Below are 14,260 nucleotides of genomic sequence, written 5' to 3'. Positions count from 1 at the left end.
GACATTTGACTGAGCCAGAATTAGCAGCAGATCTGTGGAAGGACCCCATTTCCACTCTATTAATAATTCATTCCAGCTCTGCCTTTACCTGCTCAGAAACAACAAACAGCTTGTTAGCGAGGACGGTTTTCTCCCCTTTTGCTGTGTCTGCCCTAATAAGAGCCCCAGATGGCTGGATGGAGAGAGACGGTGAGAGAAAGGGCGCACGAGCGAGCAAACCACCTCATCAGCCCACCCTGAGCTGCTCATCCCATCCCAACCGCATCCGTAGAAGGCTCCTTGCACAGGAGCCTGCCGCTTCCCAACCAGAGCTGAGCAATAATACTGAACTGAAGCGTGGATGCCTTGCCAGAACCTCCCCCTACACACAAAGGCCGTTTAAAGACATGTCTTTGGATGGTTATCACAAAGAAGAGAGCGATGCCTGCAGGGTGTGTGGACAAGGGGGTTGCTGGAGCGTTGGTGAGCGGCTCAAGGGCAGCAGCCACACAGACAGCTCCAGGGAAAACTATCTTCGACCATATGAGAGCTTCTGCATTATCTAAAACGCAGGGAGCTTTGACCAAAGTGGTCAAAGAGAAAACACATAATCTTGAAAACACATAATCTTGAAAAAAGCTATTAAGATTTCATTTTGAAAAGGCAAAATTTGCATTCGGAGCAGCGCCAGCATCTTGGCAGTCAAAGCGGCGGCACTGGCCCTGATGGGGACCCCTCCCTGCACACCAACAGGCATCGCAAAACAGCACGGACAAAGCTTTCCTGAGAGGTTTGCGGGGTTCAAGTCATGGCAGTGCTGTGGGGAAAACCCGCTTGGGTACCCAGGGGATGGCGTAATTGGTGCAAGAGGAGCAGCCCCTGGCCAGGCTGCTCTGCATGGCTCCCTCAACTTCCCCAGGGCGTCGAATGAGGGCACAGACCTTCACCCGGGCTCCCAGGGAAGGGCCGGCACGAGGCTGTTTGGCTCAAAAGGAGCCTCGTATTTCTCCTCAATTATCTCCACGCTCCCAGCCATCTCTGCTGGTGAGTTATGTCACTTGCCAGCTGTTGGAAATAATCGCTGTAAATTAATTACGGTTGTTTCACCCCTCTGATCCCTCCCAGCCCATGAATAGAGTGAAAATTAATTGTCAGAGTATTTCCAGTTCTCTGGGAGTCCCATTCTGGCCACTGGCAGGTTATGGTTTATGCCCTGAAGCACGAGATTTAATTACTCGCAAATGTTATTTTTGATCATAAAATCACGTTGTCTTTTCATAAATCCAGATAGAGCAGCTGAACCCTCAGGTCAGGAGCAGCAAGAGTGAAAATACCCCTTAACGACGTTAGGATGAGCTTGCGTTTTCACCTGGGTAAATGCAATTCTGTTCGGGAAAGAGCGTCGCGCCCTGGAGTGGTTATTGGAAGAAAAACCAAGGATGTTTCCCCAAACGCTCATCACTCAATGTGGCCTTGTCAGAAATTTGTGTTGCGGAAAATAGATTTAACTTAGTATCATTGGGGAGGATAAAGGCACTTGTCACTTGAGCTGGGTCGGGGACGGCATCTTCCCTGCCCGGTGGGATATTTCCCAGTGTTGACAGGCACCAGAGCAAACCCACAGCCTAACTGGGATGGAGACGGGGTTGGAGATCCCTGTGAAACCCCAGCAGAGCCAGGAAAGCTGGAGCAGAGGTTGAAGGTGAAGCAAAGTCCCACGGCTCAATCCCAGTGTGAATCAGGGGAATTTGGCTGAGCATAAAGAAGCAGGAAAGCAAACACGCGGAGTCGATCGCTTCAGCTTTATCCCGCAGCCTCCTGAGTAAACAAATCCAGCCTGGTGCTGGATAGGGAAGGGCAGAGGAGAAGCTGGTGGTACAAAATAAGCTGGTGGGATTGTGTGCCAGAGCACCTGCAGGAAAGGCAGAGTTGGAGCGGGTTGGCCCCTGCTCCCCACCATGGGTAGGGGACCCCCATCTCCCACAGCCATCAGTCCTCCCCGTGAGTCGTTATTGAGATTGTTCAGAAAGGAAAGGCTGCAAGAGACCCGTGGTGGCACCAGTCCATGGCAGGAACCTTAGCAGGGCAGAAAGGATCAGGTGCACACAAGGATTTTGCCGATGTGGATGTTTTGCAGAATCTAGAGGAAATTCGATACCGATTTAAAGACTTTGTTGCTGTGTGAGGCAGCATGGGGACTTTGTGAACCTCATCAGCTAACCTTTAAGTGCAAAATCAAAGACAAAGTTGTAGATACCCTATGAGAAACAAAAGGGCCTTGGGGTGCACCCAAAAGCTCCTTAAGCACCATAGATGATAGGGGTGGGTGCTTAAGGAGGGGATTGTCCCATCCTGGGAGGAGATTCAGACTGAGGTTTCCTTGGCCACAAGGGCTCCCAAGGAAGGAAGGAGGTTTCCGAGCTGTTGCCTGCCCCACTGAAATCGCTCCAGCAACCACCTGACTCACGCGCGAGCAAAACACCGCTTCTGCCCAGAGATGTTTTTCCATCAAATTACTCATGCCACTCAGAAAAACATAAAGATAAGAGGCAACACCATGCAAACCCACCTCACCCACAGCAGCGGCGGCTCACAAGGGCCAGGAGGGACACCCTTCAGTGGCCACCAGTCCTTCTCCTGCCTAACTCCAGGAGCCTGGTCATTAAGCAGATCTCTCATTTCAAGGTCTGTAGGAAGATTTTTTTTCTCTGGCGAGGGAGCTGGACCTGGCTCTCCAGGCTCTTTAGGCTGTGGAAGGGGTGACCAAACAGCCCCCACTCCCAACTACAGGCAGCACTTGCAGGAAAGCCCAAGGTCTGAGCTCTCTGGTTGGATTTGAGAGCCAGTTCTTGAGGGGAAAAAAATATCTACAGAGAAAGGACCCAAGAGAAATCTACACAATGGCATAGAGATCTTTGTGCCAAAGAAAAGTATTTAATTTTTCCCCTGTTGATAAAAATCTTCCTATATAAAAGGAGAGGATTTCCACACAACCCCAATACGAAGTTTGGATTTCTGGAATTACTCCAAGTTGGTGACACCTTGCCATTACTCTTATTAGGAGACCGATTGTATTAAAAACCAAGTTGATCCCAGGGTGAGCTAGATTGTATCAGAGGCCTTGGCTTAAACAAAGCAATTTCATCAGGCAGAAGAGACCCCTGAAAGCAAAACAACTTCAGGAGGGTCCCTGGGCAAAGACACCATTAAACAAATCAAACTGGGTTACGAGAGCTAGAACGAGCATTCCTGACCAAGCAATGCAAAGTTACACATCATCCACTTACGTTTCTGTGCTCAAATCTTGGGTTTAAAAAAAAAGATTATTAATATATTATAATATTATGCCTTTAATATTGTTATTCGTTTTCTTCATTGTGCAGCTAGTGGTTGTAATTGCTTTCCAGCTTCCCCTTGGCATGGAGATCTCCTAAAAGCTGCAGTTTTATTTCTGTGCAGCTTTCACCATTCACAACAGATGTCCAGTTTGTTTAAAATATTCAACAGCTTAATGATTAATCAAGTAATTTCACCTACAAAAATATATAACTTTATGCTACGAAGCTTTAAAATGGCATTACCTGCCAGGAAAAAGAAAGCAAAACAACTTTGTGCCCTTGTCAAGAGCTCTAGAAACCAGCTGGGCTTTGTAAAACCGGGCTCTTGTATTGCGGCTGTTCTCCCCTGTTCCCTCTCTCCCTGGCAAAATGGGGAGCAGTTTCACTGCAGCATCCTGGATTCCTGTCATCGTGGCTTGTCAGAGTGATATCTTGTTTCTTAAGAAACCCTCTAAGGAGGAAGTCCCCACTATCACCTTCAGAAAGTCCCTTTTGCAGCATTTCTGCCAGCACTGACTCCCCTCCGGCACAGAGAACAGTTGAAATCCAAGAGCTGAGTCTGTAGTCCCTGGGACACATTTCCAGGCATTTGCCCATGGAGGCTTTGCCCCATCTTGCTGTGAAGCCAACTTGTCCTCAATGAGGCTTTCACAGTTTGTCCCCAGGGCATCACCTCTTTGGGGTAAGCAACGCTTTGTTGTGCCCTCAAGAAATGAGCAACCAGAAGAGCATACTGGAGAGCTGGAAACATGCAACGTTTAGTTGCTGTGAGGACACTCGCGACTGATTTAATAGCGTGAGACTCAAAGCGAACTGGTTTATTTTAAGCTCACAGAGACCAAGTTTGCCTGGCTAATGCATTCTGACTTTTAGATTGAGGACGTAAATATCTTGAGACTTTGGACAGATTCTTTGGAGGGCACACGGCTTGAAGGAGGAAACCAGATTCAAAAATAATACCTGGAATTGTTTCAACAGTGCTATAACTGATCTTACCAGGACCAACAGAGAAGCCAAAGTATGGCCATCTGTTTCCGCTCCCCCCTGCCCTCCTGGCTGACTTCAAACCACCCCACCAGCAGAAAACGCATTGAGCATCTCATGGAGGAAGGACAATTCAATAAACCTAAAACCAAAAAGGAACACTTCATTTTAGCAGAGGAAGCTGTAGTGATGTGACTCACTTGGTGGCTTTTGAGGGTCTCCCCCACCTTCCAACACTGTCAGTTAGGGCTTCAGTTTGCATTTGCCCTGTTACAACCACACAGCTCTCAGGCAGTGCATCGCTCCAGAGCATCAGGGTGGTTAAAGACATCTTTGGGCTGAGCTGAGCACACTTACAGGTTGGGATGTAGAGGGATCGTGCACCTCCATTTTCTGGTCTCCGAGACAAGCATATGGGAGATGGGCAGAGCTTTGGCTCTGCTTCTTCCCACTCTTGACCCGCCAGGTACCCTGCTGAGGACGTGCCTGGCCAGCTCTGTCCCTCCAGACGGGACGCTGGGAGAGGCATTGCACTTGTCAGACTCAGTTGCTTTCATCGCTGCTCCTGGGGAACCTGTCCCACCTCCCATCCTGGCCACTCTGGTCTGAGTAATGGTTTCTTATTGTGATTTGGTCACAGAGTCCTTCCCGTGTGTAATTTGGCCACTGCTTATGGAAGCATCCAAATAAAGCCTTGACATGACCATCATCCGTAGCCCTGAAGGTGAAGCTGGCCACTGTGGCCACACCCTGGGGACAGCTCAAGCAGCAAATGCTCAGTAGAGTTTCATCTTACACCATCTCAAGGGCTTTGGCAGCCCCAGTGGCTGCTGCACGCGAGGGAAAGAAGCCGCGTGGCAAGAGTGCTCTTGCCAGGACAGGTCCACGCAGGCAGACTCCTGTTCATACACAGACACTGAGCAGCAAGGCAGGTTTATTGGCGAGCTATCTGGTGCTATCTTGAGCCGATTCCCCACCCAATCTCACCAAGACGCTGCACTGCTGCACCCTCCATCAGACAAAAGGTGAAAAACGGACCTCAGAGATGGTCTTTTCAAGACCGTCCTATTAAGCCATCTGTATGACCACATTGGCAGTAGGACCATACTGCAACACAATATGTTGCCTCAGCACAGGAAACTTACTCAGATCCCCCAGTGCTTCATCTGATGGGGATTTTTTTTTTCCTTTTCCATCAGCCACTGCTGTAAAGCTGAGCTAAGAGGCAGCTACATCCCCCAGCAGGAAGCTGTGTCTCATTAGCAGAGGTAAACAATTCCTCTGAACGTGACGAGTCAGGAGAGCATATTAAATATGTCAATATCTTAGGTTTTTTTAATCCCCGCTCCAGAACAGCGTGTTGCAGCAGAGGAAGACCCCCCCAGCGCATCTCAGAGCCCTCTGCACCCTGGCTGGCACCACCCTTTGCTTGGGGCATCTCACCCTCTTTGGTGAGGGATTGAGGAGCTCCTGGGCAGGTGCCCTCACCTCTTGACCTGACTCACCCAAGCAAGCCTGAGCACTTCATTGATTTCCCTCACTCAGTTGATGCAGCTGCAAGCAAGTGAAAAATAACAAAACTATAGGCATTTGCTTTTAAAACATCCATCAAAGCACTCATCTGGTAGCATCCCTGCTCTGGGGATGGGCACCACACCGGGGCTCAGCAGCTCCGGCTGCAGCCCTTCTTTCTGACACAAAGGGAGATGGCAAAAGCCACACACGGTTCAAAGCTAAAGCAGTAACAGGAGGGGCAAATCCCATCGTAGCACTCGTGGCTTTACTGTCAGGCAGGTCCTTGTCTGAGAGCAAGACGGCGTTGAAAACAGTACGAGTTTTACCCCATTTTATCAACTGGCTTCTGCTGCTTTCCCTGACAGCTTCGTGCACACAACATTGCATACTTTATTTACAGGAGTCCCATTTTCTCCCCAAGGCTGCCGCTGCATCTGCTGCAAAGGAGCCTGATGCTCACGTACAGATCAGCTGCTCGCTATATTGTTTTATCCACGCTGCTGGTGGAGCAGCCTTCTGCCTTATTTACGGCGCGCTACTCAGAAGACAGAATTATTTATGCCCTCCTGAGCTTTTCTAGGCTCCTCAGCACTGTGGCCTCCACTCACGGTGCAGTCGCTCACATTCAGCGCGTGTCTCTAAGCTGTAGGGAGGTATCAAAGGCCCATTTTTACAGACGCAGAGTGGAGAAACTCTAAGAAGTTCCCAGCACTTTTTGTTGCCCAACTGAAGGTGGCAAAGCCTAGATTTTCCAAATTTTTCTTCATGTTACACGCTTTTTCCGTATTCAAAGCGCAGAAACGCTTTGCACCCGAGAGCATCCATTTGTGCAAACCGGATCCCCACTCTGCTTTGCCCGGGTTATACGTGGAGCACCCTAAAAGCAGGTCACAAGCGCTTAGATTCCAACACTTTCCCAGGTCAAAGCAATCCTGTTTTGCAAGATCAGTCTGCAATGCCACATGCTCAGGGGGTATCCTCTTCCCAGACTTGCAGGAGGGCTCTCGCAGCCCGAGGACAGAACCAGCTTGTGCAGACCCCAGCCCTGCATCTCATTTGTTTGAGCCTCCAGCTAGCAGCATCAGCTCCCCGAAGCCCAGCACAGCCCCGGTGCTGCAGGAGGTCCCTGAGGCCAGGTGGGAGCATGCTGCTCTACACAGTCGACACCTTCAAACAGGCTGCCAGCCACACACAAAGCATCTACAAACCAAACCACAAAACGCGACTCGGTCTTACCTTGCAAGTCGGCTGTGCTCGAGAAGGACAGAGCTCCCACCCCAGCAGGCTTCTTGCCTCCAGCCATCAGCTCTGAGCTGCTCCAGCTGCTTTATCACCTCCTCCTCTGCCAGGTGGCTCTGCCTCCCTGACGAGGGTCCCACTGCAGCAGAGCCCCCTGTCGTACCAGCCTCTCTCCCTTCCTGATCCTCTGGATTTTGAGTCGGAGAGGGAAGTAAAGTGACAGCAAAGAGATTCTTCATAAGCAAAAAGGGTTTGCAGTGTGCTGCAGAGTCTTTTTGCAGACAGTACCCACTATAACCGAGCCCCATGTCATCTCCAAGGTAGGTCTGACCCTCACGCTTCCAGAGGCAGGGTCTGCAGGACAAGAAACACCTCAGCTTGTAATGATAGGCTTTATCACAGGTATGGATTAGCAATAAACCCATTGGCACTGCTAACCCTGATGCCTGTCTTCGAAACTACAACGTTTGGTGTGTGACCTTGACAATATGTCCTCAGTACAGTTCAGCACATGTGGTTGTGTGCGTGTGTCCCTGCAAAACATACGAGATTGGCTGTGCAGTCACTTTTGGGCAAAATGGGATGGCTGGACCTTCTCTCCTGTCACCCAGGCCTGCAGGCAAGGAGTGATGTAGCAGTGGACATTGTTGCCTGGATGGGATAAGCCATTCTTCCCACGATGGTCCATGGGAAGGCCATTGCACCTCCTGTTTGCAGCTGGGGAAGGCAGTCAGGCACAGCTACGTAACTCAGGTTCTGGATAGGCAGGTGTTAACCGATGTTCCCTTCTATTTGCCATGGGTTAAGGGCACCTGGACAAGCAGCAAGTGGCCAGGGATGTTGTTTAGGCTGTGGGAGTCCCACGTCCTTTCTGGGCACTGGTGGATGGGCACAGAACTGCTTGCACCATTCCCTTCCCAATCTCCTGTCAGCTCAGCCTCTGGTCGGTTTGGGTAGGTTGAACTGAGAAGTCACCAGCAGTGGTCATCACATCAGGCTGAGCGTGTTCATCCCGAGCATACCACTCCCCAGGGCCAGGATGGTGTCTTGGAGACAGCGGAGGCACCAGGAGCACAAATCTCTGCTCTCTCCACTACTGCCTGTCCCTGTCCCGCTCAGAGCTGGGGAATCTGCTTTCCAGCCATACTCAGAGGCGCTGAGGCAATGGTGCGTCCTCAGCCCATTCAGCATCAGGAGCCATCAGAGGGATGGATGTGCTTTGGGGATTCCAGCCTTTTGGTTCCTGTAAGGGAGCAGGGGTGAATGCAGCTTTCCATAGGCTTGTAACTCAGCCAGCCTTAAGCAGCGTTTCTCAGAGACCATCTCAGGGAAAGCGCTTTCTATGAAAATTGCCCCTGTGCCAAATTGAAAGGCCCTCTCCCGAAGGGCCTTTCGAAGGAAACAGCTCAGCTGTTCCTATAGCAAAGGCAAAGCTCGGTATTTCACTCTTAAATTCATACTCAGATACAGCATCATCCAGAACCCCACCCCCGGCACACTCCAGTTCAGCCCAGCAGTTAACGTTTGACACGAGCGGCTAAAACCAGGGCCCAGTAATGGTGTGAATTTGGCCACGTGCCTGCGATGCCCACACGATGCCCAGGCACTGCCTTCTTCTCTCGTGACCATTGTTATTGTTCCAGGAGAACCCGTACCTGTGCAGCGACGAGTGTGACGCCTCCAACCCAGACCTGGCCCACCCGCCAAAGCTCATGTTTGACAGCGAGGATGATGGGCTGGCCACGTACTGGCAAAGTGTGACGTGGCGCCGCTACCCAGAGCCGCTGCTGGCCAACATCACGCTGTCCTGGAACAAGAGCATCGAGCTGACAGATGACATCGTAATAACCTTCGAGTACGGCCGACCCACCATCATGATGCTGGAGAAGTCGCTGGACAATGGGAGGACTTGGCACCCATACCAATATTATGCAGATGACTGCATGGAGGCCTTCAGCATGCCAGCACGGAGGGTCCGGGACCTCTCCACCACCAGTGCCAACAGGGTCCTCTGCACGGAGGAGTATTCCCGCTGGGCGGGTTCCAAAAAAGAGAAGACCGTCCGATTCGAGGTGAGGGACCGCTTTGCTATCTTTGCTGGCCCTGAGCTCAAGAACATGGACAACTTGTACACCCGGCTGGAGAGCGCCAAAGGACTCAAGGACTTCTTCACCGTGACCGACCTGCGGATGAGGCTGCTGAGACCTGCCCTGGGGGGCACCTACGTGCAGAGGGAGAATTTGTATAAGTACTTCTATGCCGTCTCCAACATTGAAGTCACTGGCAGGTAAAGGCCGCTCTGTTGCTTTGGGTGTCTCTTCTTGGAGGCATGAGAAGAGTGTTACCGCTAGAAAACTAAGCCATTGGCATTTCTGTCTACTGATAAGATTATCAGTGTTTCTCCCTCTAATGCCCCTTCTCCCCAGGCACAGCAGCATCAGTAATAAAGCAGATGTGTCCATGCAGGAAACGGCTGGGGCATCTCCAAGGCTGTGTCTGAGAGAAGGGCTGTGTCCTCCTGGAGGTGGCACAGGGGAGAGCTGAGATGTGGCTTGGATGGATGAGTGGTCGGGGTCTGAGTTCCCTCTCAGATGTCCTGCCCCAGCTGTGCAAACACAGCCAGCCTCTGCCCAAAAATCTCAGGGGTGATGCTAGTGGATCTTGAGGGGGTGAGGAGCGAGGCTCACCCCACTAAACTCCAGCTCACTGCCAGTACAAGTAGGATGGGCCATCCCAAGTCAGTCCTGCACCCCCATAGCAACCTCAGATCTCGGAGATCAAGTTTGGGGTGAGGGTAACCCCGCCGACAGATCTGGGGCAGGGGAAGGCGGAAGGGACTTCGTTTCTCCTGGGTTTTGTTTTTCATTTCTCTGTTCGATGCCATATGTTACGTTATGACATCAACTGAAAAAGCAAAGTAAGGTGGAAAAATGCCGAGATGGCTAATTTCCCATCCAGCTTGTGGATTCAGCTTGTGCGAGACTTAGAGGCGAGAGGGGAAGAATCTCTCCATTACCCACCCCGTGCTAACAAGAATCACCACAGTGACAGAGGAGCTGTTTGTGTCGGTTCCAAAATGTTTGCTTGAGACTTGCAAGCAAAAATGTTTTGCAGGTGCCATCAAGGCTGCCTTTGAATGAGCTCCAAGGAGAAAGAATCTGCAGTGAGGGATGGGAGAGCCCTTTGCTCCCGTGGGGGGAGGCAGGAGGCAGGGGTGAGGGCCACAGCAAGCAGAGGGCTTGGTCTCTCTCTTGGCACAGTCGCCTCTCTGCGATGAGCAGCTGTGGCTCTTGGCTTGGCTGGTGGTGTGTTTGATGCCCTTGTGTGATGACCTTTGGCTTCCAAGCACGGGGATAACCACTCAGGTAACCAAGGACTTGTTAGTGCACCTAAAGCAGCCTTAGGCTACTTGATGGTCTAAGATACAAGTTAAACCACTCTTGGTGTGCTGCGAACGCCTTCCTCCCCAAAGCCTGGTACCTTTTCTGCGTGCTTTGGGCAGGATATGTTGCTTCATCACTATTGACTTCTGGCTATGCTGGTAGGATTCTCCACAAACCAGGACCTTGCTGGCTTTCAGGTGTCTTCCCCCAGTCCCTCACCAGTTTTTGAACTCGCTGGCCACTTTTAATACCTTTTAATACTAGCAGAGATTGTTTCAAGACATAAAATCCCTATAGACTCTGTGAAAACGGGCAGCTGGGGCAGGGGAGGAAAGCCCCTTTGAATACCCTGTGGAGGAAGGGGCACAACCTCTATAAGACATCTGAGAGTCCACAGCCACCTGCACCCAGAAGACAGCACTGGCTGGGGAGAGTCGGGCTGCAAACACACGGTGGAAGCTGCAATGCTGCTTTTTTTCACTGGGGCCAGAACAAGATGGGTTTGGGTTTGTTGGCAAATTCCTGGTGGCCTCCATCCCGAGCTGGCACGCTGCCTTCGTGGACGGCTGCCTGCGTGGACGGCTGCCCACAGCTGCTGCAGAGCAGCGGCCCCTGCTTGCCTCCGCTCCCCTCTTGGCTCTGCTCATCAAGAGCTGCTTGACAGCGACTCCGCTGATGCAGCAAAGCCTCTGGGAAGAGAAGGCTTTTCAGGGACAAAGCAAACTGCTTTTTCCAGCCCAGACTCCAAGTTCTGAGCCACAGCATGACCCAGCTTTGTACTGCTCCGGCTCTCCCTGGCTGTCCTTGCTTTCTAAGCCAGTCTCCATGAGAAGGGGACACTCATCCTGGATGGATGGATGAGGAATAAGTCAATGCCTGTCCTGGGCTGACTCTTCAAACACCAACGTGTGCAGGGCAGGGCAGGACAACCTATGGATGAGCGATGTATAAGGCAGAGGAGCTTCATGTGCATTAACTCCACTCCTGCGATTATTCCGGTCCCAGCAAGCAGGGTTTATTTTTTTTGCTGGAAAGCAATCTAATTCCAGCTGTAAGCAAAGCCAGTTACAGTGCAGGGACTAAAACCAAATTAAATCTTGTGTATGGCTCAACAAGGGATGGGTTATTGAGAGGAAGAGAGGGGAAATCAATGTGAGCCTGACAGGAGTCCTGCTTGGGGAAGGAGAGGCAGGTAGGGCAGGGATGGGGATGGGCAGCACCTCTTCTAGGACGTGGGGACAACCACATTCAAGGAACAGGAGGGAAGTGCCTAGATAAAATGGGGGGTGCTGTTAGGGAGACAGAACAGAGGTCGTGAAAATGAGAGGGAAGGCGACGGTGGAGAAATGAAGGCTTAAAGGCAAAAAGCAGCCCCAAGTTCTCAGACGGAGAACAGAGATGTGAGCAGCCTCAGGAGAGTGGAGGAGTAGTGTGTGGCATCAGAGAAGCGTGGCATCGCCTGTGCCCCTGTATGGCACCAGGATTTTGACAGGCAGCTGGCGATGCCCACACGGCAAGGAGACACGTGGCAGCACATTTCCAGTTGATATTCATGGCCAAGTGAAGAGCAAAGCTCTTTGTCCTCAGAGCAGACCATGAGCCTGAGTGGTTTCTTGTGCCGCAGCTGATGGGTTCAGAGAGGTTTCTCAGATCCTCTTGGCCCACATCCAAGGGGATCTGCTCTTCAGCCCACATCCAGGCACATGCCATCCTTCAGCCCTCTGCTTTATACCAAGGAAAACCCCTCACTATGACCTCCAGAACTTCTGGGAAAAGCAGAAAGAGATAGAGCAAAGAGCATAGGGAGAATGGAAAGGAGTTTTCTGCCTCCTGTACTCTTGTCTCTCTTCTGACCGCTGGACAGGGGTCATTAAGAGTTTGCCAGGATCTCCAGAGGATCTGGTGAATCCCAAGGGTCACCACTCCCTTCCTGGGTGCTGGTCCATGGACTGGTGCTTCTGGGCCTCCTCTGCCCCCTCCATCTGCATCTCCTCCTCCCACAGCCTCAGCCAGGTCCATTTCTCCGTTCATGGTTGACAGTTTATTTATACTCTCTTTCTTCTTTTCCTTTTCTTTGCTTTCTTAATTCTTCCGTCCTGTCCCTATTGATTACTGCAGAGTAACTGGAGATGCAGAGGAGTCAAGACAGGAATAGACACAAGCAAGCCCATGGCCTGTGTGCTTGTGTGTGTGCCAGGCAGGGTGGGGAAGGGAAGCGGAAAGACTTTTCCTTACAGATCTCTATTCACTGCTTAGTTTTCTCCTCGGCGCAGCAATGAGCTCGGGCATCTTCTCGGGAATGGGCGAATGAGCTTTTCCTGGCTGCTGGGACTGATGGCTGGGGCCATGAAAGCCGCTGGTTCTCTTTCCATTACACACTATGTCTCTTTGGAGTAATTTTTTCCTCTTCATAACGTCAGTCACCGCAGTGCTCAGTGGGGCACGCTCCATCACAGAGACATTAATAAACCGTAATTGAAGTTAATGTGCCATGGCCAGAACATGTGGATCCAGTTAGGAGAAATCTGATTGAGCAGAAGTGAATCAATTCCAGGCTGATTATTAAGATTTCTCTCCTTCTTCCTCCCCTGCCCCAGTGCACTCTACCTGTCTGTCTGTCTGTCCATCCTGCCAGTGACGGGCAGTCCCCGGAGGAAGGCAGGAGGAGGGAGTGTTATTCATCACTGAGCAGCTCCGCGTAACAGTGCCTCGTCTCAGGCTTTGCTCAGGCCAAAGAGGCACCAACAAGAGGATGAGTTTTCCAGTTTAGTGATGGCATTTCCTTTCTCCTCTCTTTGCCAATTGCCTCTTGGAGGGTTTCCTTGGCCTGTCTTTTGCTCACACAAAAGAATTGAAGGGGAAAGCCCACTATGCTCTCTTGCTTTCCCCTTGTACGGTTTTTAGTGCTGAGTACGGATGCTCTCTGGGAGGCTTTGTTCTCTGCATGACTTGGAGTGGAGAGTTTGCACTAGCGGAGCAGAACAAATTCACCCAGACTGTCATCCTGGTCCCAGAGCCAGGATCAGGCGCTTCAGACCTGAAGGATCAAGGCCACCCTGTCAAAGCACCTCCTCCAGTAAATCAGGCTGGTTACTCATTAGCAGTACCTACATGAAAGGGATACATTTTTCTGCCTTCTCAGTGACTCTCAAGATGCAGTGATGCTCGGTGCTGTATTGCTGTTAAAGACAAACCAGTTCCTGCTCAGCTTGGTGGCTGCCTGCCTCCTGCTTCCGTCTTCCAAGGCAGTGCACCAACGGCAGCTCAGCATGCTGCCGCTGCAGAGTTGTAGCTCAGCTTGAGCCAGGGTGCCAGCGCAAAGTGTGTTCTGGCTTCCCCCACGCTGCTTTGCTCCGCTTGGACATTCCTCCTTCTGGCTCTGTTGATGAAGTTGTTGGAGAGCCTCCAGCCGTAGCAGTTTGCAATCTTGACTTCTCTGACAAAGCTGTTTCTAGAAGGGAGAAAAAAAAGAAGGTTTGGTCTGTGGAGCCTCTTGTTGAGAGTCTCAGGTTTTGTTTAATACCCAGTGTCCCAGCTGAGTGCTTTTCCCTGAGGAGCAGGATGGGACCTGCTGGCTGCACCACCACCGCTTTGCAGAAGGGGGACAGTAAGGGACGGGGGTAAATGATCTGTGAGAGAGCGGGCTTCCGCAGCCAAGCTTGCCTAGTGACAGAGCATCACCCACAAAATAGCTACGAGCTCACCCAAACAGCCCCCGAGAACTAGCCCGATGTCCCCACAGCCCATGACCAGCCTCCCACACTCAGCAGCTTTGGGAAGACCAAAAGCACAGGGCAAGCACTGCCTGTACCTGTCCCTGCG

The 14,260-nt window shown here is 51.4% G+C and overlaps 1 protein-coding gene across 5 annotated transcripts in view; it reads left to right on the top strand.

Annotated features, from left to right (window-relative positions):
- NTNG2 (netrin G2) overlaps positions 1–14,260 on the top strand; it is a 52,969-nt gene that overhangs the window by 14,221 nt on the left and 24,488 nt on the right. For all 5 annotated transcript variants that reach the window (XM_054084555.1, XM_054084558.1, XM_054084557.1 and 2 more), the window contains exon 3: positions 8,699–9,342. In XM_054084555.1, the coding sequence (XP_053940530.1) occupies positions 8,699–9,342 (644 nt within the window). The remainder of the gene's footprint in view (positions 1–8,698; positions 9,343–14,260) is intronic.

The sequence above is a fragment of the Cuculus canorus genome, chromosome 19, assembly GCF_017976375.1.
Source record: "Cuculus canorus isolate bCucCan1 chromosome 19, bCucCan1.pri, whole genome shotgun sequence".
In the NCBI taxonomy this organism is placed as follows: Eukaryota; Metazoa; Chordata; class Aves; order Cuculiformes; family Cuculidae; genus Cuculus; species Cuculus canorus.
The sequence above is the reverse complement of the archived record's forward strand: the minus strand, read 5'-3'. Positions and strand labels throughout refer to the sequence as shown.